The following is a 23206-nucleotide window of genomic DNA, read 5'->3' on the forward strand; positions in this document are numbered from 1 at the left end:
ATCCTGTGTGATCATGCACCCCACATACATGTAATGGGGAATCCTGTGTGACCACGCACCCCACACACGTAATGGGGAATCCTGTGTGACCACACACACCACATACATGTAATGGGGAATCCTGTGTGACCACACAGCCCACATACATGTAATGAGGAGTCTTGTGTGACCACGCACCCCACACACATGTATTGAGGAGTCTTGTGTGACTACACACCCCACATACAGCTCTATGGCCATATTTATTTATATTATTATTATTGCAGTCAGAGTCCCACCCTCCTGCACAGAGAAGGGGCGTGTCCATGCAGGTCACATGACTGAGCGGTGTCCCGTGACCGGAGTAGATGAAGTGAGCAGTGTGAGGGGAGATGACGGCTGTGCGGTCGGTTCCCGTTCTGCTTTTCGTCTTGGCGGCAGCCAGCAATGCATACCGACTGCATAAGTTCCCGGAGCTCACCGCACCGGAACCGTCCCCGTACGGCTCTTTATGGCCGCTACCCCAGCATGCATGTAATGGGGAATCCTGTGTGACCACACACCCCACATGCATGTAATGGGGAATCCTGTGTGACCACACACCCCACATGCATGTAATGGGTGACCACACACCCCACATACATGTAATGAAGACACCTGTGTGACCACACACATGTAATGGGGAATCCTGTGTGACTACACACCCCACATACATGTAATGGGGAATCCTGTGTGACCACACACCCCACATACATGTAATGAAGACACCTGTGTGACTACTCACCCCACACACATGTAATGAAGACACCTGTGTGACCACACACCCCACACACATGTAATGGGGAATCCTGTGTGACCACACACCCCACATGCATGTAATGGGGAATCCTGTGTGACCACACACCCCACATACATGTAATGAAGACACCTGTGTGACTACTCACCCCACACACATGTAATGGGGAATCCTGTGTGACTACACACCCCACATACATGTAATGGGGAATCCTGTGTGACTACACACCCCACATACAGCTCTATGGCCATATTTATTTATATTATTATTATTGCAGTCAGAGTCCCACCCTCCTGCACAGACAAGGGGTGTGTCCATGAAGGTCACATGACTGAGCGGTGTCCCGTGACCGGAGTAGATGAAGTGAGCGGTGTGAGGGGAGATGACGGCTGTGCGGTCGGTTCCCGTTCTGCTTTTCGTCGTGGCGGCAGCCAGCAATGCATACCGACTGCATAAGTTCCCGGAGCTCACCGCACCGGAACCGTCCCCGTACGGCTCTTTATGGCCGCTACCCCAGTCGGTACAGGTCTCCCCTGTTGTCATGTTCATCCCCCCGCCTGAGTTCAGAATAGTTCACGGAGAAGGGTCAACCGCAGGGCCGGACTGCCTGGTGCTGCAGGATGCCTTCAGGAGGTGAGTGGTGCCTGCACCGGGTTGTACGTTGTCACCTAACTCAAGAAGTCAGCAGCACATCCTATGTACCCGGTGTGTCACGTGACCTGCCGACTTTATTCTCCTGTCTACACATCACGTGACCTGCCCTGCCTGCTGCTACAGAGCTCTGCAAATATGAATAATGCAATATTATAACTAGATGCCTGTAATGTCATAGAGATCAATAGGAACTTCTGTACAACTTCATTGTATCGTCCTATGATGGCAGGTGGAGGGCAATGGTGACCCGCACCCTGCATGTGTACTGTGTATAAATGTCATACAGGGTGAGGGATCATTGCAATCACATGTATCCTCAGGTCATCATGTTATTTTTAATGATCAACTGTATTTCTATAGCGCTAACATACTATGCAGCGCTGTACATTAAATAGAGGTTGCAAATGACAGACAGTGACAGGAGGAGGAGAGGACCCTGCCCCGAAGAGCTTACAATCTAGGCGGTAGGGGAAGTAACACATTGTTACTGCTTGATCTGCCATGATTGGCTATAATACACAACAATATAACATTTGCTACACACTGTGCTAAATATACAAACTATCTGTAGTGTCCTGCTGATTTTTTTGTGCTACACTATAGGGTCACTTTATAAAGCAGTGAATCTGGCATTTACTGGTGGAGAATCTAGGTCCTTGTGTTTTCAATGGCTGTAAGTCTCTTCCAGTGAATGTCAGATTCACTGCTTTATAAATAGCCTTCGGTGTGCATATATGATCAACTCAAGTGATCTTAGGTTACGTCAGGCATGGACTTTTCCTCCTACAATACTGTTTTTTCAGTATTGGTTTAAAATGGGGTTTTTAGTTGTCTCATACAAATTCCTTGAAATGGATGGAGTTTGCAGGTTCTGCCCGTGTTTCTGTGGGTTTCCTCTGGGTACTCCGGTTCCCTCCCACATCCCGCAAAAAACATGTAGTTAGGTTAATTGACTTCGGCAAACTTCACCATCGACTGTGGTAACATATGACTATGGTGGGGACATTAGATTGTGAGCCCCTTTGAGGTGCAGTTAGTGATATGACTATGGACTATCCTGTAGAATATATTGGTGCTATAAAAATACAAGTCAAAATAAATAATGGTCAGCATATAAATTAATCCATTCTGTTGCAGTTTCATTGATCACTATAAATGTTCCAAAAAAATCAATTTACATTTTCCCCAAATATCCATAGTATATAGTAGAAAAGCATGAATTCAATGTTCTCATTTAATGACTCACAAACATTGCATGGTGTATGGCTAGCATTGCTCTTCGAGCATGCTGAGAATTGTAGTGCAAGAACTGCTGCAGGATGACAGTTTGCTTGTCTTCATGTATATGGGCCAATCACATTACCTGTTCATGAATAACACTTTCCAATACGTTGAAGCTCCACACATGTCACATGATCAGTAAGTATTGTTTTACTTCCCCAGATTGATCTGAAAAAAACTGAACTTTCCTGTTGTACAGATCTGTCAGTAACTGTTGCAGGGTAATCGGTATTTTCCACTGGTCTGTGTAGTCAGATGACTGTCAGCTGTTGTGCCGGTCACAGATGAATGGTTTCTAATAAACTGCTGAAAACCACATTGTGTATCATCTATGATCATATAAGGGGACAATAGCTCTGCATGATGTTGGTGTGAAAACCCATCTTTTGCTTGGCTTCTCATTTTGCAACCTCTCATTGCTTGCAGAAACTATGAGTGTTCAGAGAATATAAAGTGTATGTGATTACCTAACCTGTCTGAGGTGCCACACCTTGGTCAGGGTACAATTATCATCAAGTGCTAAAGCCAACCTACTGGCATTTATAAAACATGTCAACGTGTGAATTAATTTGTTGTCTGTAGTCTTGTTCTGTGCAAGCTTTGAAATATGTTCTACACTTTTCTTTTTCTCACCCATTTTAAAGTGAACCTGAACTTGCAATACAATTTATAAATAAAAGTAGGTTAAAAAAAGACACAAGTCTGAGGTGAACCACAAGGAAAATAAACCTACAAGAAAACCCGCATAGTGTAAATCAGTGTTTTCCCAACCAGGGTTCCTACAGAGGATGCTAGGGGTTCCTTGAGCAATTTGTCCCCCTGTTACCACTGACACCAATGATCTATTTTGCTTTAAAAAGCATGTCCCGATAGATAACTACATAAGCTACATGCAGAGGTACTACTCTCCCAATGTGTATAGAGCTCTTTTGGTATCTCTTCGCCTAATTGCTCCTGTTTTGTATTTGTCATTAGCAACCGCTGTGAAATGTACTGTGCTGTGTAATATGTTGGTGCTTTATCAATAACATGTTATAAGAAGTTTAGACTTTAGTTGTATGTTCTGGACCTCTGACTGAGTATTGGAACCACAGGCACCCAGTGAATTAGCAATTTTCAGAAGGAGACATCAAAGCTCTAAGTTGATTGTTGAAGTATCTTTGTGCATTGCAGATTATGTATCATATGTCATACCCACAATGCATTGCTCACATTTGCAGACTGCACACATTTAGGATTTGCAATAATTTTTTTTCTCAGGTACTTCGATTACATGTTTGATTACATTCGACTGAAAGATGTACCGGCAGGTAAAACGAGTTCAGGACGATTAGTAGAACTTCAGGTCATCCTCACGTCAAAGGACAATGAATGTCACAAGTACCCCAGCATTCTTTCAGATGAGTCATGTGAGTATTTGGAATTTTAGTACCGAGCAAACTGTGCAAGTTGTGTTATGTTCTTTTGTAGTGCAAGAGCCTCCCTGATTTATATTTGTTTAGGGTTTCCTTCCATATTATATATGGGTTTTTTTGTAGGATTGAAAAGATTATAATGTCTGGACAGCTTAATTATGAGCTTGGTCTGATATATTTGTGTTTATTTCAGTGTGCATGTGTTTGACTGCATGACCGATAGAAATCATTATTCCACTATATGGTGTATATTAACCAAAAATAGGTAATCAATTGTACTCCACCAAAAATTTTGCAGTGTAGATGAGACTCCTTTACCTTTCATTTACTTCATTTATTATTCATCATACAGCCTATTGTATTATAAATATCTTTGTGTATATAGAATGGGAGTAGAAAGAATGGGTTTTTTTGGCAGACTAATATTTAAAATCTTTAAAATCCTTTATTGTAAATTTTAAACATTAGTCTGCCAAAAAAACATGCTTTGTACTTCCTTTCTATATGCATGTGCTTTATTGGTTTGGCAAATACTCAAGTTGAGAACTTTTCCTTTAGGGATACCTTTTTCCTTCCTTCCTCTTATCTTTATGTGTAATAATCCCCAGCTAGAGTGACAAACATTTTTTAAAGTGTATCAATCAAACAAATAGAATGTAGCCAATACCAGTTGCAGGATTGCTCATAAAGGAACTGATACTTCTCTAGGCTTATGTCCCCTATTATTATTATTATACAGTATTTATATAGCGCCATCATATTAAGCAGCGCTGTACATAGTCCATAGTCGTGTCACTAACTGTCCCTCAAAGGAGCTCACAATCTATTGTCCCTATCATAGTCATATGTCATTAAGTCTAAGGGAATTAGTCAATTGTTAGGGAGAAGCCAATTTACCTCACTGCATGTTTTTGGGATGTGGGAGGAAACTGGAGTACCCGGAGGAAACCCACGCAGACACGGGGAGAACCTGCAAACTCCATGCAGATAATGTCCTGGCTGGGGATCGAACCTGGGACCTAGCGCTGCAAAGGCCGGAGTGCTAACCCCTGAGCCACCGTGCTGCCCCTAAAAATCTGCCTTTGTGCAAGATTACAATCTTAAGGTTTTTGTGTTTAAAAATAAAAGTCTGCAAATGTGGTCAACAGAATGATTTATTAAGCAATGCACAACAGACACCATGTGATTAGAGTGGTTGATGTTTATGCAGCATGTTTGATGGCTCCCCTGTCTGTTTGATTTGATGACAGATTTAGTTTGCTCCATAAACATCAACCACTCTATCACATGGTGTCTGTTGTGCATTGCTTAATAATGAAAGTAGAAAAGGCCTTTGTTTAGTAAGTAAAAACTCAAACCCTCTGCTCGTATTATGCTCATTGATGATACTTTGATCAGGGTAATTTCTGGGCTAAGTTTAACTCTGGGCAAAAGCATTAGGGGGTTTATAAGTGTTGTAAAAATCCATGCCTACTCCACATAACTATCGCAACTCCCTACCAGCAACCTGTAGGTGACCATTGATGTACCCACTAACACCCTTATTTTTCACCATCTTGTCCTGTGTTCCTCTCTTACCCATGAAGTACCCCTCAACATGCACAACACTCCAAAAGTATCCATATGTGACTTAAGCCTGCTCAATGGTGCGATTTGCATTCCCTAGCATCCCCTGGGAAGCACCAGGTGTCCCACCTCTGTGCAGAGGAAAGCAATGCTCTGCTGCCAGCACTCACAAGTTTAACCCCCGAACACACCACCTATACCTTCTTCAGATAAGCCAAGCATGACCAGCTGTTTTCAACTGGTAAACAGTTTTGCCAATGCAGCTGATTGCTGCACATATCACACGGAGCTACCTCCAAACCTTTGCTTTATGTGGGAACTCTGACCTGTAGTATGAACCAAATTAAGGAACCAGGGAGGAAAAAAAAGATAGAGGTTGTGGGAAAGATTTTGCATGGAGATAGGGAAAGGAAACAGGAGGGAGGACAGAGAGGGTTCTTCTTGGCATGCCCCCTGAACCTGCCTCCCTCCCTTTCTAAAGAAAAATGCCATCCTTTAATGTCCTATAATTTAACTATACATTTTATTTATTTTTCAAAAGAACATGGCTACATAGCTTTAGCAAACCTTTATTTCAACATACGCAGGCTGAGATCATTATTGGTAATACATCATGCATACAGGTAATATTACATGTCATTGTCACATTTTTCCAGGTAGCATCCCTGACTTTCCTGTTTGGTCACACAATTTAATAAATGTTGGGTTGACCATCCCAGTGGCCTAGGAGTAAATGAAATCTGTTTTTATTTGAGTTTTAGTGTCCTGAGAAAACTTCCTGATGTCTAATCTGGTTCAAAGATGCAGCCTAACCAAGAGATGTCTATAGAACAGCTGGTTGTTCTTGTGGATTCAAATAATTCTTGATGTCTATGACCAGCATTAGTTTTTTTTATTCTCCTATTTAGATTGGAATTGCCTCAAAAACAGATTTGATTCCTGAAAAGTTAAACAGACTCGGTGATCATTATTCAGATTTTAGCATGACTTTGTGCTCCTTTTAAGCTGCATGTTCTGTGTATGGTACTGTGCAGTGCATATTATATCCTACAGAGGTTGAAAGAGTTTGCAAGACACAAGACAGTTCACTGATGTAAATTAGAAGAAAACCCTAAGCTTTATATCCCTTCAGCCTTTTATGCATATGCACAATATTTCAGCATATGCACAATATTTCTGCAACCATATTTTCTAGTCTGATTTTGGTAAAAAGGGAAGTTAGCTGTTTGTGTGGTTGGGCTGGAAAAAAATGTTAGCAACACACTAGCTTCATCCCCATCCTCTCAAAACATTTGAAGGGTCCATCTTTTATTTTCCTCACCTTTTTTTCCCATCCACCTTCAACTGCTTCTCACTTATTCTTATATCCCATCTCTGGGCTTTCTCTGTTTGTTCCTTCCTTAGCCCCCTCCTCTGCCTGTTGAGTCCTTTAGACACTTTTATTGTTATGTAAAATCTTTTTCAAATAGGTTTATATAAAAAAAATACTTGAAGGGGGTCCTGCTAAAAACGTGTAATTATATGATCATGTATGATTATATATTCTTTACAGTGTATTTCTTTTTTTGTCAATTGTAGATAAGCTGTCAGTTAATGACGATGGGGCCGTTCTTCAAGCAAGTCAGGTGTGGGGTGCTGTCAGGGGTAAGAAACTTTCCATATGCATCTGTAATCTAAGGAAAGTTTAACAAAAGAACTCTTGTGTGTTTGGGATCCATGTTTTAGTAACCGGTTTCCAGGCACTCCCCATTTCTGCAGCCACCTTTATTGTCAGCCGCAGGTACAGCAGTGATTTATTAAGGGTGAATGTTGATGTTCTAGTTCAGGGTTCCACTTTTCTTTACAAGTGTTGCATTGTTGTTCAGACAGTTTCTGTAATTTTACATAAAGCAGCTATGAGATCATGGGCTTTTTCATCACATCACACACGGTGGGCCAGGAAGTATGTTTTAGTGTGTAGAAACATTTTTTGATGTGTAAAAAGACCAGCATGTAGTCATGTTAGTTCCTGACATGCCTATACTTTACAGATGTAAATACAGTTTACTGGGTAGGGGCCATGGCTTCAGATGGTGGAGATTGGGGGAAGTGGCAATGTATGAGTTTGATATTAGAAGCTCCTTAGTAGCAAACTCATGTCCCTTGGTCCTGGAAGCCCCCCTTCTGTCTATCTCTAATCATCTTTCGGAAGAGAATTTATATTATATAGAATATTATATTACTAATGCTGATAACTGCCAGTGTGGATTGAAGGCTGCAGTGGCCAGATCTCTGTATTCAGACCTTCCAGGTCCAACTGAGTTTTGTTGTATGGTGTGGGACAAACGGTCAGCTACTTTTTCGCAGCTATAGTTTTTTTTTTTTTTTACCTAGAAGTGCATCTTGTGGTATTACCATAAGAAAACACACCTGACTAAATATTTTTTTTCCTTTTAAGGTCTTGAGACGTTCAGCCAGTTAGTTTACAAAGATGAAACTGGAGCGGTAAGTATTATAAAGACCTTTTCCCAAAGGCTTGATGCTGCTTGGTTTTCTGAAAGAATATTGGGCACTGTCCTTGCTTGTTTTTGCATTATAATCACCCTTTTATGAATGTTGTAAACTTAAGAAAAGGCATTTTGTGCTGCTTTTTGTTAGACATGGCTGCTGCTGTCAGTTTCTTTTATCATAGAGCAGTGTGGGATTCTCAGAAGAAACAGTAGCAATTGGAGGTTTTCTTAATTGCTCAAAGAACACACTAATCAATCACATTTTTACATTTATTGTAAATAAAACATAGTTTGTTTTTGTTGTTTTTTTTGTACTCACAATTAGAGAATTGTAAGCACACAGCTCCATTTACTAACAAACAGGATTACGCATGAAAGTTCTAAATAAGCCCTCTAATACACACGCATGCCAGTGAATGCCTGTAATGGCTGACACGTTTTTGGGGTCTCTCTCCCTTCCATCGTTTCTGCCCTGTTTGGAAGCAGCTCATTGGTGTTGTCTTAACAATCATATGTGGATGCATCGGAGAGGACAGAAAGCTCTGCTTGGCACTGCACATACAGGGAGCCTAGTAGGACACTATACTTTTTACATGCAACTGGTAAAATAGTTACCTGCTAGGTTACCCAAATTTCCCTGATCAAAACAAAAATTAACTGAGGATTTTATGAGAACAGTAATGCAGATGCAGAGGGGAAAAAATGTAATGTCTGTTTTCTTCAGTACTAAATCGTGTAGGTCTATAAAGTATTGTTCTTGTCCTTCTCTCTCCAGTTCCTTATAAATAAAACTCAGATTACGGACTTTCCAAGATTTGCCCACAGAGGAATTTTGCTGGATACATCAAGGCATTTCCTGCCTCTTAAGGTCATCTTAAGAACTTTGGTGAGTTTAGTGAACCTGGTTTTCAAATGTTAAAGAAATCCTTGTACAATACACATGTGGGCTGCCTTTTCTCCACTGTCTTTAAATTATCAGTTAGCTTTTTGTTCAACCTGTCATCTAAATTAATTAAAAACTGCAGGTTTAAAGTACATCTAAAAGTGCCTGCATATACCTACTGCAGTCTCTTTTGCTGACCAAGTGACAGGCCATTCTGATTACCAGAAGTTTTTGGTAGTGACATAGTTTGCTCACACCTTACTGCCTCTCTCATAACTGATTGGCCAGTGAAGCCAGCCATTATTGTAAAAGGGGATAAGGCTTATCCACAATATCTGATTATCCTAAAAAGTGTCAATGGATTGTTTGTCAGAATGACTCTCTTTACAGTCAGCAGATATGTTTTAATTTTTTCATTTTTTTAAAGAGATTATCCATGGTCATTACAAATTTTACTGCCCTGCTGTATGTAACCCATGTTGAAAGCATAATACATTAAATGTGTGGACGGAGACACAAACACAGATCAGGGGGTCCGATCTTGGACTGTGTACTTTCTGCTTATCCAATATATATTTCTGTTAATATACATCAGTCTTTCTTTTGGACATCATGATGCAAAACTCGCACCAGACAGCCTCTGATAGATGTGTGCTTAAAGCTTGATGTAGAGTTGTTTTTGAAAGCGGTGTGTTCATAGTGACCAGTCAGATTCTTTTCTCTTCTCTTTAACCTGTACTGGAAAGTTATGTTTTTATAAAATCCTATTTCTGTTCCAGGATGCTATGTCATTTAACAAACTGAACGTTCTTCACTGGCATATAGTTGATGATCAGTCTTTTCCTTACCAGAGTGAAACATTCCCTGAGTTGAGTGACAAGGTTAGTGATTATTATTATTACATAAGAATTTTTTTCATGGTGATCTTTTTATGCTAATTAGAACTCTTCTCTGGATTACCACTCATGGAAACTGGAGTTTGCTAGCTTGGAGCTCACTACCTGCTGGTATAAATACATTATTGGTATCAGACAAAATATAATAAAAAAATATGTATGGGAAATTAATATAAAGGCTAAGGCTATTTATTTCTGATTTTTTTTTTTCCAAGAGCTTCTTGGAATTTAGAGCATGCATGCATATCTTTCCAGAAAGGTGTCATATACTCTAATGGAGAATACACCCAGTTTATTAATTGGTTAATCGATATGCTTGAGTGGGGCAAAAAGAGAGAAAGTAAGAGTTACATATAACTTTAAAATGCCTTCTTTACTCTTTTTGTTTTTATGTCTGAAATATATGTATTGCCAAAAGCTGCATTACAAAATATTTTCATTGTTCACTGTTAAATTTCTTCATTCTTCTTTCAGGGAGCTTATCAGCCATTCACACATATTTATACTTTCATTGATATACGCATGGTGATTGAGTATGCTAGACTGAGGGGAATTCGAGTTGTACCAGAGTTTGATACCCCAGGACATGCTGACTCATGGGGGAAAGGTGAGTACTGAGTGTATAGGGAAAAAATAGTTTCTATGTACCAATATTTTATGTTTTTCTTTAAACATGTGTCACCTAAAAGCACCATACAAAGAGTCTGATCCTTTGCCAAATGCAGTTTTGGATCACTGTAGTCATTATTGTTATGTTTTCATAATTTAGTTTTTTTGTACTGTTTAACAATTTTAGTGTGTAACAACTGTAGCAAGTATATTTTGGATACAATGTATAAGTACAGCCAATCTAATTTCAGCTATATTGTGTATAAGTTTTAATGTAAACTTGATTTGTATACAATAATTTAGCAAGTGTTTGTATATAATATGAAAAATATATTATTTTTGCTCTTCAGGCCAAAAAGATCTTTTGACTCCCTGTTACAAAGATGGAGAACCAAGTGGAACATTTGGACCAGTGAACCCAATTATTAATAACACTTACACATTTATGTATAAACTATTCAGAGAAATTGGCAAAGTGTTTCCCGACCAATATATCCATCTAGGAGGGGATGAGGTAGACTTCTCTTGCTGGTGAGTTTTATATTGTCCTTTTTTTTTTTTCAGGAAATACCAGGTTAAAAAAAATCCAATAAATTAGTAGACCTCAGCCAGTATGTAGGCTCTTCTTGAGCAGTGCAGTGAGAGGTAGTTGTCTGCATTAATATACAAAATACAATGACCCTAAATTTAAATATTAAAACACATCTAAGCACATATATACACATTTATAAATGACCTTAAGGCAATAATAATTTCAGTCGTGTGTAGAAAGGCAAACAAATGGCAGAAGGAAAACAAAAAACTTGTGCGCACTTCTTACTGTGTCAGATTCCTGCCATGCTTCCAACCCTTTGGATGACTGTAAGCAAACAGGCAGCCGGCATATAGCTTTGCAAAGGTAGCAGGTATTGGTTCTATTCCAGATCACCTGACAATAGATATCGATTCAAAAACTACAAACTTGCCAACATTGTGATTAACACAGCATACCTCCTTGAACCCTTGAGTCTTAAGGTGTTCAGATATAAATATTTAAATAGTGAAAAAAAAAACTTACAATGGGGTATCACTCCTTGCTTTTACTTCTGTCCAATCCATTTGCCCAGAAAAGCATCAGGGGTGTAGGTAAAACTGAGCTGGTTGGCAGTGGCATTTGATCTTGGTTAAATTTCAAAGTTTCCTGCTGGATTTGAGTGTATCTCTACACTGACTGTATGTATGTATGTATGTATGTGTGTAAAACAATCAACTTTCTACTTAATACAGATCTAAAGTCAAAAGTTTTACTTTACATAAAAAGGTAGACAACCCTTTTATACAAAGTAAAAATTGTATATTTTTTTTTTTTTTTTTTTTTTTTTTTTTTAGTGCAACACCCTTGACAGCCTAATGCTGTACTCATTGAGATCTCCTTGCAGACTACCTTGGAGTCACAGTGTAGCCTTAGCTAGGAATTTATTTAGTGCTGATACCTTATGCAGTGCATTGAGTCCTTGTTATTTCACTGTCTTCCAGCAGTGCTCAGGATATAATGTTCCTACCATAACCATATGTCATTAACATAGTTCTAAAATAATCTGGGGGAAGCCATGCCACTGCAAGTGGATTTATCATAGAATCATTAATTCTGTCTCTTTAATCCTATAGGAAATCTAATCCTGATATTAACAAGTTCATGGCCGAGCATGGTTTTGGTACAGACTACTGCAAGCTAGAATCATACTATGTACAACAGTAAGTGTTGTGTCTTTTATGTCAGCTAATGTTGGTAATTCAATATGTTAGATTTTGGTACTGTGAATCCAATGCTGTTACTTGTGATGAATGTGGCACAGGACAGGGTCAGCCCTGTCTCAGAAACCCTCTTATAAACCCAATTAGGTCCCTGCTGGGGGGACTTTCTGCTGAATCTTCCCAAAATCACATTTTGAAAGTGTAAGGAATTCTCCCCATTTTGATAGCAAATGCATCCTTTATTTAAGGAGTCTCCCCTGGGAGATTTCCCTCTGTTCCTCCTCGGCAACAAATGTAAAATCTGAATTTTTACCTGTGTACAAATTTTTTGTCTAGAACATGAAATCGATTACACTGTACACGGTCCCTGTATGATGTTTGTAGGGGTATTGTGATTACTTTCAGTGATAATGCATACATACATTCATGTGTGTGTGCATTCTGTATACACAATATCAAGCTTAAAAGTTTTTAGCATGATAACTGAAAACGCTAGATCATTTTAACCTCTCCTGTCCTGCACCAAAGTCTTAATAAGTCCAAACATAATCAGCAAAAAAACCTTTGTTGTATTTATTAGCTGAGCAAAGCCCTGATTGGCACAATAGAGATGTTTATTTTACCTTCCAAGTGGATAGCTAACTGGACAAGTTCAGGAAACTCCACAGGGAACCAGTAGCAATCTTTGGATTTTTTCCTTAGCAGCTCATCCTTTGAATTGATTTATCACAATCATTTTCATGATCCCATTGTACTGTTAGAGGTGACCACCAGTGGGTTCAGCTTGGCTTAAGGAATGGGTCAGAAAAATGACAGGAAAACTGATTTCATGTCATGTATGAAATCAGGCTGACTAAAATGGACAAGAGACAGTTGATTCTGATTTTATTTTCACGCTATGTATGAAATCAGATTGACTAATATGGACAAGGGATGGTTCTTTGTCATTCTAGAAGCCATATAATATTCCATGGGCATTTTCTTAGAAAACTGCAACCTAGATAAGAGTATGGAAACCTTCTATGATTGAATGATTTGGTTTGCGTAATTTTGTATGCATTGAATAGCTTTCACAGGATATGTTTCTGGTAACATACCACCCAAATATTTTATAGTTAATCAAGATGTGAGCTGTAATTTCAGTAGTAGGTGCTATAATTTCTCGCATGTAAGCGATTTACCTCTCAAATTTTTCTTCCCCAGAATACTGGGCATAGTGTCCTCATTGAAAAAGGGTTACATGGTTTGGCAGGAAGTATTTGATAACCATGACCAGGTATGTTCTTAATAATACTTTGTAATACTTCCTTCCAGTCTTTTTTACACACTATTTCCTACATTACACTTTTATTTTCTTCTGAGGCATCTTACACATCAGGACTTGTTTCTAAGTTCATTCTGTACCTAATATAATTTATAGATGTTCCTATATTGTGATTCTGACAGAAGTTTTTCAGCTCTGTAATATTTGCTTATTTACCCCTGGATTCCCCAAGCCAGTACACAACTCAGCCTGAACTCCACTTTAAACTTTTTTTACATTCCATGCCATAGCACACTCAAATGAGAAGCTAAATTGGTCTCTATTGGTTAGTGGGGTAATGAAGTTCCCAAAACCTTATTGTGGAGCAAAGGTAATTTTAGGCATGTTGGGGCTGGATATGGAGTTCAGGGCTGTAAGTGTTTATCTAGTTTTAGATCAAATTTTTTTCTAAACTGTATTTTTTTTGTCAGATTTCTTACTCTTCTAGCACTTGCTTACATTTTTAGAAGCAAGAGTCTTTCCCCTATATGTTTGCATGTCTTATCCATCAATAGAATGCAGTTATTGTGAATGCTCCAACATGACATTGTGTTGTTGCCTGGATATCTACTATCATGGTTACCCATGGCATTGAAAATGGGCAAACTCAGTATTACATTTCCATACTCTGTGCTGAATTCGTCATGTCTGAACTAGGAGCTATATTCAGTTTCTGCATATCTTTCCATCTGTAAAACTTTGATTGTTTCTCTTTGCTTTAGTGAAATTATTAGTTCCTTTTTTCAGTTGAGTATTTCAGGCTTTGGATTCTATTTATTATTGTAGTACTACATTTATTATGACACCTAACATTTTGTAGCTCCTGCAAATTGGACACCTAAATGCCAGGACAGTGGCAGACATATTGTAGAAGCAGCCTGAACGGAAGAAAGGTTTGAGCCTATAGGTGAGGCTATGAAAGAGCCTTGTATGGGATTACATTAAAAGAGTATACAGGTTTATGGCAAGATCCTGCTAAGAGTGATAATATATAAATTAGACCCAACTATTGGCCATGATAAAAGGGTTGTTTGCACCCTGGAATCCAGTACACAAATATAAGGCATCCAGAACCTTTGAGCCACACTCTCTGTGTATAAACACATTTCTTGATGTATCAGTAAACAGATGTGATATCATAGAAATTCAAATACTGGATGCGGCTTTGGTTTGCATTGAGATTGGTCTTATTGAAATGCTCATTTGGCCATTGGGCCTGGAGTCCACAGCTCTTGCTTTACATGCAATATGTCTGCCATTAGTCAATATCTAATATCAAACCATATTATACCAGTTCTTCAAAGAACATAGTAGGTTTAGTTATGTTTATGATGGATATCTATAAATATTTTGTTCAGATGAAAAACAGATCTTTAAAATTTATACTTACAAAATATTTTGTCAACAGTGGCTGCTGACAGGCTGTTTTCCATTTATTCACAAACTTTACAACCCTATTACTTACATAAGCCATTTTGCATTTGATACTAACATTGCAATTTGCATTTTATTCACCTTTACTAACACTTCCAAATCCCTTAATAAATGATTGCAAAGCGAATGACTTGCATGAGACTTTGTATACAGATCGCTTTTTATTTCAGATTTGTTGGCGTTGGACGTTATAGACATATTTTTTTTTTTTTTTTTTGGCTAAAGGGCTGCAGATGACTCTTCTGTACTTATTACAACACTGTGAATGCCTACATGCCAGTATAAAAGGCAGACACACTTAGCAGTTAGGTTTTGTCCAGGCAATCAATTTCTTTAGAAGGGAAGATCCTAGTAAATGTCAATACATGTGGATTGATAATTCTACACTTTAATGCATGTATTATTGAAATGCAATAACAAGGTTTGATAACATTAATAATTATGAATTTACCAAAAATTAGAAAACCTTCATTCTTTATATTCTAATGCTCTAATATCAAACTTCACATGACCATTAGGCCTATGTCACAGTAGTGATTCCCTCGCTTGGGACAACCCAACAGGGGCAGGTTTAATAAGTGAAGGGACCAGTTGACCGTTTCTGAAGCATTACTTCCTCCGTGGCTCGACCAATTTCTGGTGCCAATCTCTTAATGAATATAATATGAATATTAGATTAGAGATATTTTGGCCAGCGAGGGAGGGATAATAACACAAGAGTAGTTCCTTTTTACTGTTTTGCAATCCAGTCGTGCTGCAGTTGTGACATGGGCCTTGGTGTAATGGGCATAATTGGTGTACTGTAGAAGACAACTGCTTATTCCTTACAAACACTCACCTATTGCAATCTTTGCAGATAAATCCAGACACGATAGTGGAAGTGTGGAAAGGGGGAAACTATAATGAAGAATTGTACAAAGTGACGGCTGCAGGGTATTCTGCCATCCTCTCGGCTCCCTGGTACCTAGATTACATTAGTTATGGCCAGGACTGGCAGAGATACTACCGAATTGAACCACTAAATTTCAATGGTTAGTTGTGTTTTCAACATTCATATGCAAGAATAAGATCTGTGTGCTGGCTTTTAGCGATTTCTTGTTTCAATTGGAAACCCAAATCTTAAATGTAACCACTTTGAATGTAATTTGTCCTAAAAAAAAAACAAAACAAACTTTTTGTAACTCCTATATCCATCTCCTTTTCCCTAGTTGCATCTTTTATCAGCAATTCCTAGCTGTCAAAATGACCATCATGGTGGCTTTGTAATTACAGCAGCTGCAGAAGCTTCTGCTATGTTTCTTTAAAAAAATCTATATATTTTCTTGTGATTGCTAACAAGTTGAAGCACAGGCTGTGCCCAGAGACCCCAATGAAGAGAGATCCCCACTGGAATCTCAGCCATAGAAAAAAAGCTGCCAGATGTCTGTTGATTTGTTTTTTTTTTTTTTTTTGTAAAATCATTTTTTTAGTGAGTTTACTTACTAAATGAACTTTCATCTGGGTCTTATTTCTGTTACTAATATCTGCTAAGAACCACTAACTAATACCTGTCTGAGCTAAATGATTACATCCTTAATATTGGTAACCAAGAACAGCTATGGCTAACCGCCTCGTTAACAAGTTACTGTCTAAGGGCACAATGTCTATTTCTCTTTCTTTGTTGCCACTTCCCCCACTCTGCTTTTGCCAATCTTTCTTTCCTGTCTAAATAACATCTGGGTCTAATGCATCTATTGCCATGTAAAAGTGAACATTGATTGGTGTTCAGGAATAAATGTAACATCAGTAATGTTTCATTGTTTTTTGTTTGCTTTATTTAATTGCAAATTAAAGAGGTGTCCTTTAGGCCAAGTCTACACCGATGTCACTTGTAAATGCTTATGAATGCCCATACAGCTTTTGTATGAGTTCTTCAGTATTTATAAAGTTCAATTTTTGAGGTAGAGAAGAGGTAAAATAAAAGTAAACGCCCATAAACACATACAATTGTGCATAACCAGCTACAAATTTCCCAATAAGAGAGCATTTGGAGCATCTAAAGGTTTTTTTCAAGCATTTGTAGGGTGGTGTTGGGAGTAAATATCCAATAAAGCAGTCCTACCAGAACTTCAAACAAATGGAGATAAAGTCCTTAACTCAGTGTTAAGGCTTCATGTTGTAAACTGGAGCTTACACAGTCCCGATAGGGAAGGAGAGTAGAGATTTGTAGTAAAATGTTTAGGGATTTTTTGATAGAATAAATAATCAGGCTGCAGGGATTGCTCTTATGTACTGTATGTTCCATTTTTGTAACACTGGAAAATTAAGTTTTCAGCTCAATGTACACCTTGCTTGGAAATGAGTTCTTAAAACTAAGGATTTACCACCTCCTCTACATACTGAACTTCTCAAACCTGGCATGCTTTTATTTTCTGCATTTCTGTCACATCATGTCCTCAGCAGCCAAAGTGGGACAAATACCAGATTCTGGTTAGCAGTAGTGGTGATTAGCCTAGCCAAGGTGTACTAGTGGATTTCAGTATCCTCGTATATTAAACCTTTTTTCTGCAGGTAATTATAATGTACGATACATAGCATGCCTTATTAAACCTATATTTAAATTTCTCAGTTAAAGCCAGATACAGTTGTTGAAGTCTGGAAGGAAAAGAATTACCAAGAGGAGATGGCAGCAGTTACGGCTGCTGGTTTTCAGACCCTGCTCTCTGCTCCCTGGTACTTAAATCGCATTACCATTGGCCAGGACTGGATTCAGATCTACCACGTCGAACCAACAAATTTCAGCGGTGTGTTCTGGTGCCTGCGCCCCACTGCACGGCTGCCTTTCTTGTCAGCTGATCTGCATGTGGCTTTTCCCATAGCAGCTATTACAGCATCTTCAGTATAAAGCAATCCTGTCCGAGGGAAAAAAAAAAGGTGTCCTGCAGTAGAATATAACTATTATACTTGCCGCTAAGAATCTGTAGCACTAGAATGGAGGAAATGGTAAAGGACCCCAGTTATTTGTCTTTCCAGGCATTCGATATGTCGGGAAGTGTAGGATGCTTGTGTCAGTCTGCATGGGTTGGTCCCATCCTCTGACCTTTATTACTTCTGAGCCCTGTAGTCTCATAGAGGTCAAAATAGGAATGTTGGGCACTCCCCAACATGTTGATTGCTACAGGGACTGGCCTTTGGCTGCAGCGCTGTAGGGGAGGAAATTTAAAAGACACGGGCCACCACAGAAGTGAGTAGGAAAGCTATTCTATTGCATGACACCTTTCTTTAGGATTTTCTTTTACCATGACCGTGTCACCTAAATATTTATAAGCTTTGCCTGCAGCAAAGGATGTTTGATTTTTAAGTTCTAAATTAATCATATAGATGCATGAAATTGATAGAGAAAATATTTCTTGCTTAGAACTTATTCTGTCATTGCAAAAATAAATGGCAAGCCAGGCTATAGTGAGAAGTGTAGTGCTTTACTCTCCTGCTTCTCGGGGTGCTGTAGTGCAGGAGCTGTATTGTCTCTTAAAAGTATGTTTGTGCCCTCATGGCAATGCAGTTATCACATAGAGCGAATATTTTATATTAAGAATCATATAATTCTCCATAGAACTATCTTTATCTAATTTAGGTTTCTATTTTCCTGTCATCAGTGTTCACTGTAGTTAAAGGCAGTTTCCAGTTTACCCGAAAATCCAATATTTGCTTACTGGTGCTGGCTAAATGCTTAGACTTGGTAGAAGGAACCTAGAAATTTGGTCAAGTTTGGTAAATTTTTAACTGTCAGCCATATTGGATAATATAGATACTTAGTCATTTTATGTTTTTATCAATCTGCCATATTTAAAGGTGACATTATTACTAGACTTTCATTCTGCCATACAAAGCACTTTTATTATTGTTCTCCGAAGAAGCCTTACATCTTCATGGAAAATATTAGTCTTGTTTAGTGTTTAAACTTGTACAAACAGCTTTAAATTCACTGTCCAGAAAACGAAATAAAGTTCTAATGTTTGTTCTCGCAGGGACTGAGGAGCAGAAGCATCTTGTGATTGGTGGTGAAGCTTGTTTATGGGGTGAATTTGTGGACGCTACAAACCTCACACCAAGACTGTGGTAAGTGTGCTGTTACATTGTTCTGTGTGTGTAAATCAAGGATTTTCTGACATAATGCAATGTATTGTACAGAATGATTTATCACTGTGCATAATTGTGCTTTTAATTGTAGCTTTCTGTATTAGTACACTTCACCTCCACACTGATACTTTGGCCATTGACTTTAGCCGGTGGTTGAATTTGTAGGCACGATCCCTGGGATTGATGCCCTTAGGCTACAAAAGCTTACAAGTACTTCATTCATAATTTTTTTCTGTTAGTTATACAAATTTTTATGAATAAGGAAAGGGTGGTGATGTGGTATTTTTATTTATATATATTTTTTTACTTTTCCAGCATTTTGTTATAAATGACGACACCAATAGATATGGTCTTCTAGCCATTAAGATAATGGTTGTCATCTAAAGGCTATGGACATTTTTGCTAATTAGAAGCCATTAGTAGTGCAGTGGTCTCTGTAACAGGTGTCCCCATGAAACAATTTGCTTTTCTCAATATTTGGAAGACATCCAACATTTTGGATTTCCTAACACTTTTTATTGTAGTGACAGACAATGGTCACCAACAGAATAACATGGCTAGTTTTACTGCAGTTAAAAAATTTAACTAGTCAGACCTGTCCTTTGCAAACTTCCTGTGTTGAGCCCACCTAGTTCCCGTCTTGGCCTTTAGAATGTATAGAATCATTGGCCTTTATGCTACAGAGATCCAAATCTGGGAGAGGTTTGGCAAAAAAAAAAATGGCAAGGGGTGAGACCACTCATTCCTCAAAATGTTGTGTGTTATCTGTCCACAACAAGGCACATTATTTATTAGGATGTTTTTGCATTGACATACACTTTATTAGCTTGGTGTCACTGCTGCTAACTGGTGTTCTTGCTGGGTGATCATAGAAAGGGAAATAAAGCCATGTCTTCCTAAATGCTCATTTAAAAGAGCACTCAACACATCTTTTCAAACTTGCCTACCCTTCTTCTGTCTCCTAAACCCTCACTACTTCCCAACATTCCATAACCACCCTCCTACTGTGTGCTGCTTCCCCACCTCTTAGATTGTAAGCTTTTCTGGGCAGGGTCCTCTTCTCCTACCGTGTCATTGTCTCTTGTTTGCATCCCCTATTTAATGTACAGCGCTGCATAATATGTTGGCGCTATATAAATCCTGTTTAATATTAATAATGAATATAACAATCTCCACACAGATGGTAGTGCAGATCAAATATAGTGAGTCAGCTATGGGGAAAGATTAGCTGCTGGGGACAACGGCCTGTTGGTGATGAGTTCAGTTCTTAGCTCTCTTTTTGCCTTTTTCATGCACATATATTCCAGTGCTCAGTTCCTATTTTAAGTTGGTATTCTAGGGAGGTATTTAATATAGTTAGGTTAATATAATTAAATTGTTAATTCCAGTTTTGTTCTACACAACTAAACCTTCTCTAATCTTGCACAGGCCCAGAGCAAGTGCAGTTGCAGAAAGACTTTGGAGCAATAAGACTGTGACCTCAGTACAAGATGCTTATAACAGGCTTGTTGTACACCGTTGTCGTATGGTTGGGTAAGTCAAAGGAAATTATGTTTGATTTTATTACAGTAAATGGCATGATAAACATCTTACTATGTTGCAACTGTAAACCAGAGCGTCTTTTGTAGGTTGATCTTTGCACTGACATTTCTAACAGGGTAAAGAGAAATTTACAACTCAGTCCGGCCCATAATACTACTTTATATTTTGGTTAGCTAATATTTGCTGTAATGATTGATATCACTTATCTGCCACTTCTCTAAAGTATTTCCTCTTATGTCTGTTGGGGAAAGGATGTTTACCTCTTCTATTACAGATTATTAGTGTTGTACTTTGCTCTCCTGATGGCGATTTGGCACCTATTTTTCTTTGAGTCTTTGTTTATCTATGCCGCCATCTCCATCTCTAATACAAATCAGTATAAAGTATTGAAGTCATAATAAACTTGGAAAACCCTCTTGATGTGCTGGCTTCTCTGGGTGTTTGCACTTGGTGTTCTCCTGAAACAAAGTTATATGAAATTTTCTAACCCTGTGGTTAACCCTGAGCTTGGCCCTGCACCTTCCTCACCAGTGGCCCATCCCTAAGATAGAAGTCCTAAAATGGGTCTATTATGCTCTTGTATAACAAGTTAACTGGATAGTCATATTCTGACAAATGTCCCAAGCTGTGAATCTGATATTCACTGAAACATTCCCTGGTGGAGAATCAATTACTGCCATCTAAACACTAAACCTGAAGATTCTCCACCAGGGAATGTTTGTGAATATCAGATTCACAGTTTTTTAAATATACCTCTAATTGTCACTTTTGCTTGTGAGGGCTTTGCTGTCAGTGCTATAAAATAAGAGCGTCTGACTGGGAGCTGTTGATGCTATGAAAGTGGAGACAGGGATGAACGATTGTCCAGGATTTGACTCTCCAGTTAACTTTAGGTACAAGTGCAACCCTTGAGTTTATATATAAATGGCTGTACATACTGTTGTTTACTCCCTGACAGGACAGAAATGTCTGACCAGTATATGGCTTTAAGGCCTCATAGCTTTCTTTAGCAGATGGATCATAACACACAATCTGTTCAGGCTGCTACAGAAGAATGACATTTGCAAAAGCTTACCTTTCTTTTCATGTAATCCTGACAGCACATTCCCTATTAAAATTTACAGTGGAACTAAATCTCACAATATTTACCCGTCCCAGTTCCCTCACAGGGTGCCAACATTTTTCTTCTCCTCCTGTTGATGATCTTCAGCCATCTTGACTGCTCAAGCCGAGATGGCATAACTCCTGTGCAGGGAAAGCCAGGATTGCTGGGTATTCTGGTAACCCAAACTGGTGGTGGTGATAAAAGTAAAAACTAAAACTCAAAAAGTAATGCTTCACTAATACAAACAGGTTGTTGGTACAGCTAATGTCACAGGTCACATATTTAGGTCTCCTTTAACTGTTGGGCTTAATTCAACAGGGAAAACAATAGGGATGGCACCCTAGCAGAACAAGCATTTCTGATGTCTAAAATGTGAAATATTGCACAGGATCAAACAATAAATGTAATATTTATAACCATTGCCAGCCTCTGTACAAGCTCAGATTACTTTTCTCTTTTCTTTTAGGCGTGGAATAGCAGCAGAACCCCTTTATGTCGGATTCTGTGAGAATGAAGTTAATTACTAGACCATTTACCGGCATGTTTATGGCTGACAAATAAAATATGCTGTATCCTGGGCCAAAATACACTAAGCAAGTCACAGTGATTTTATGCTGTAAAGATTGAAAAACATGATTTATGACTATTGAAAGTGGAATTACATTTTAATGGTAAAACCTCTTTACAGTACTTTGACGTTTGTGTGTTTTTTGGGAGGAATACTTGATTGCTATGTTTCTGTCCATATCTGTTGTTTTTATTGCAGACTATTTAGTCCTTGAGGACCACAACTAAGTTATTTCTTTCTGTCCAAGAATTCCTAAAATATGTAAAGATCCTGGTCCTTGGTGAATATAGTTTGACAGCCCTGATGTAAGGGAACTGCATTTTTACTACACATTTTACAGTAGATGTTCAGCCATTTTCCAGGTCGTAATTGTCTCTTACTGCTTTTTGACACAAGGTTATGTATGGAATAAAGCTTATTTGCAGTATGTAAAGAGGAATACACAAACATACAGAATTGGAAATGTCCATATTTCCATAACAACTCATATTTCCATATCCTTGGTCCAGTGACAATCATTTTCTGGTACTCTGGCTATTTCCAGTGAGTTAATTTACACCATGTCATCATGCTTGCAGTACTCCAGACTAGTTGCTCACACTTCCCTGAGTATTGCTCAGTTTTCTGAAAAGTGCCTGGCTGGTGGAGAGAAACATTCTGTAGTGTCACTGGATGCGAGAAGAAATCCACGGGGAGACCGTAATGTAATGTTTTGTTTTTATGTTTTATGCTTTTTAAGTAGGAGTGGATTTCTGTCCTATTTGCATTTTGTACTGAATATGGAAGCATCATCCATTCTTAGGAAATCATCAAAAATAATACATCATCATGCG

General features: G+C 38.5%; 1 protein-coding gene across 2 annotated transcripts; it reads left to right on the forward strand.

The window, feature by feature from the left end:
* Positions 1-1114: 1114 nt before the first annotated feature.
* Positions 1115-22495, forward strand: HEXB (hexosaminidase subunit beta). Of its 2 annotated transcripts, none has more exons than XM_072416269.1 (14): positions 1115-1408; positions 3971-4119; positions 7270-7335; positions 8129-8175; positions 8956-9066; positions 9843-9944; positions 10434-10566; positions 10919-11099; positions 12216-12302; positions 13506-13578; positions 17648-17822; positions 19047-19137; positions 20587-20691; positions 22272-22495. In XM_072416269.1, exons 1-14 carry the CDS (start codon positions 1158-1160, stop codon positions 22330-22332), a joined length of 1632 nt encoding a protein of 543 aa, XP_072272370.1. In that variant the 5' UTR covers positions 1115-1157; the 3' UTR covers positions 22333-22495. The 2 variants fall into 2 exon arrangements, with proteins under 2 accessions (XP_072272370.1, XP_072272369.1); XM_072416268.1 differs by lacking the exon at positions 17648-17822 and adding an exon at positions 15896-16070 and having other exon boundaries at positions 1117-1408.
* The last annotated feature ends 711 nt before the right edge of the window (positions 22496-23206 follow it).

This window comes from Pyxicephalus adspersus, chromosome 6 (genome assembly GCF_032062135.1).
Source record: "Pyxicephalus adspersus chromosome 6, UCB_Pads_2.0, whole genome shotgun sequence".
NCBI lineage: Eukaryota > Metazoa > Chordata > Amphibia > Anura > Pyxicephalidae > Pyxicephalus > Pyxicephalus adspersus.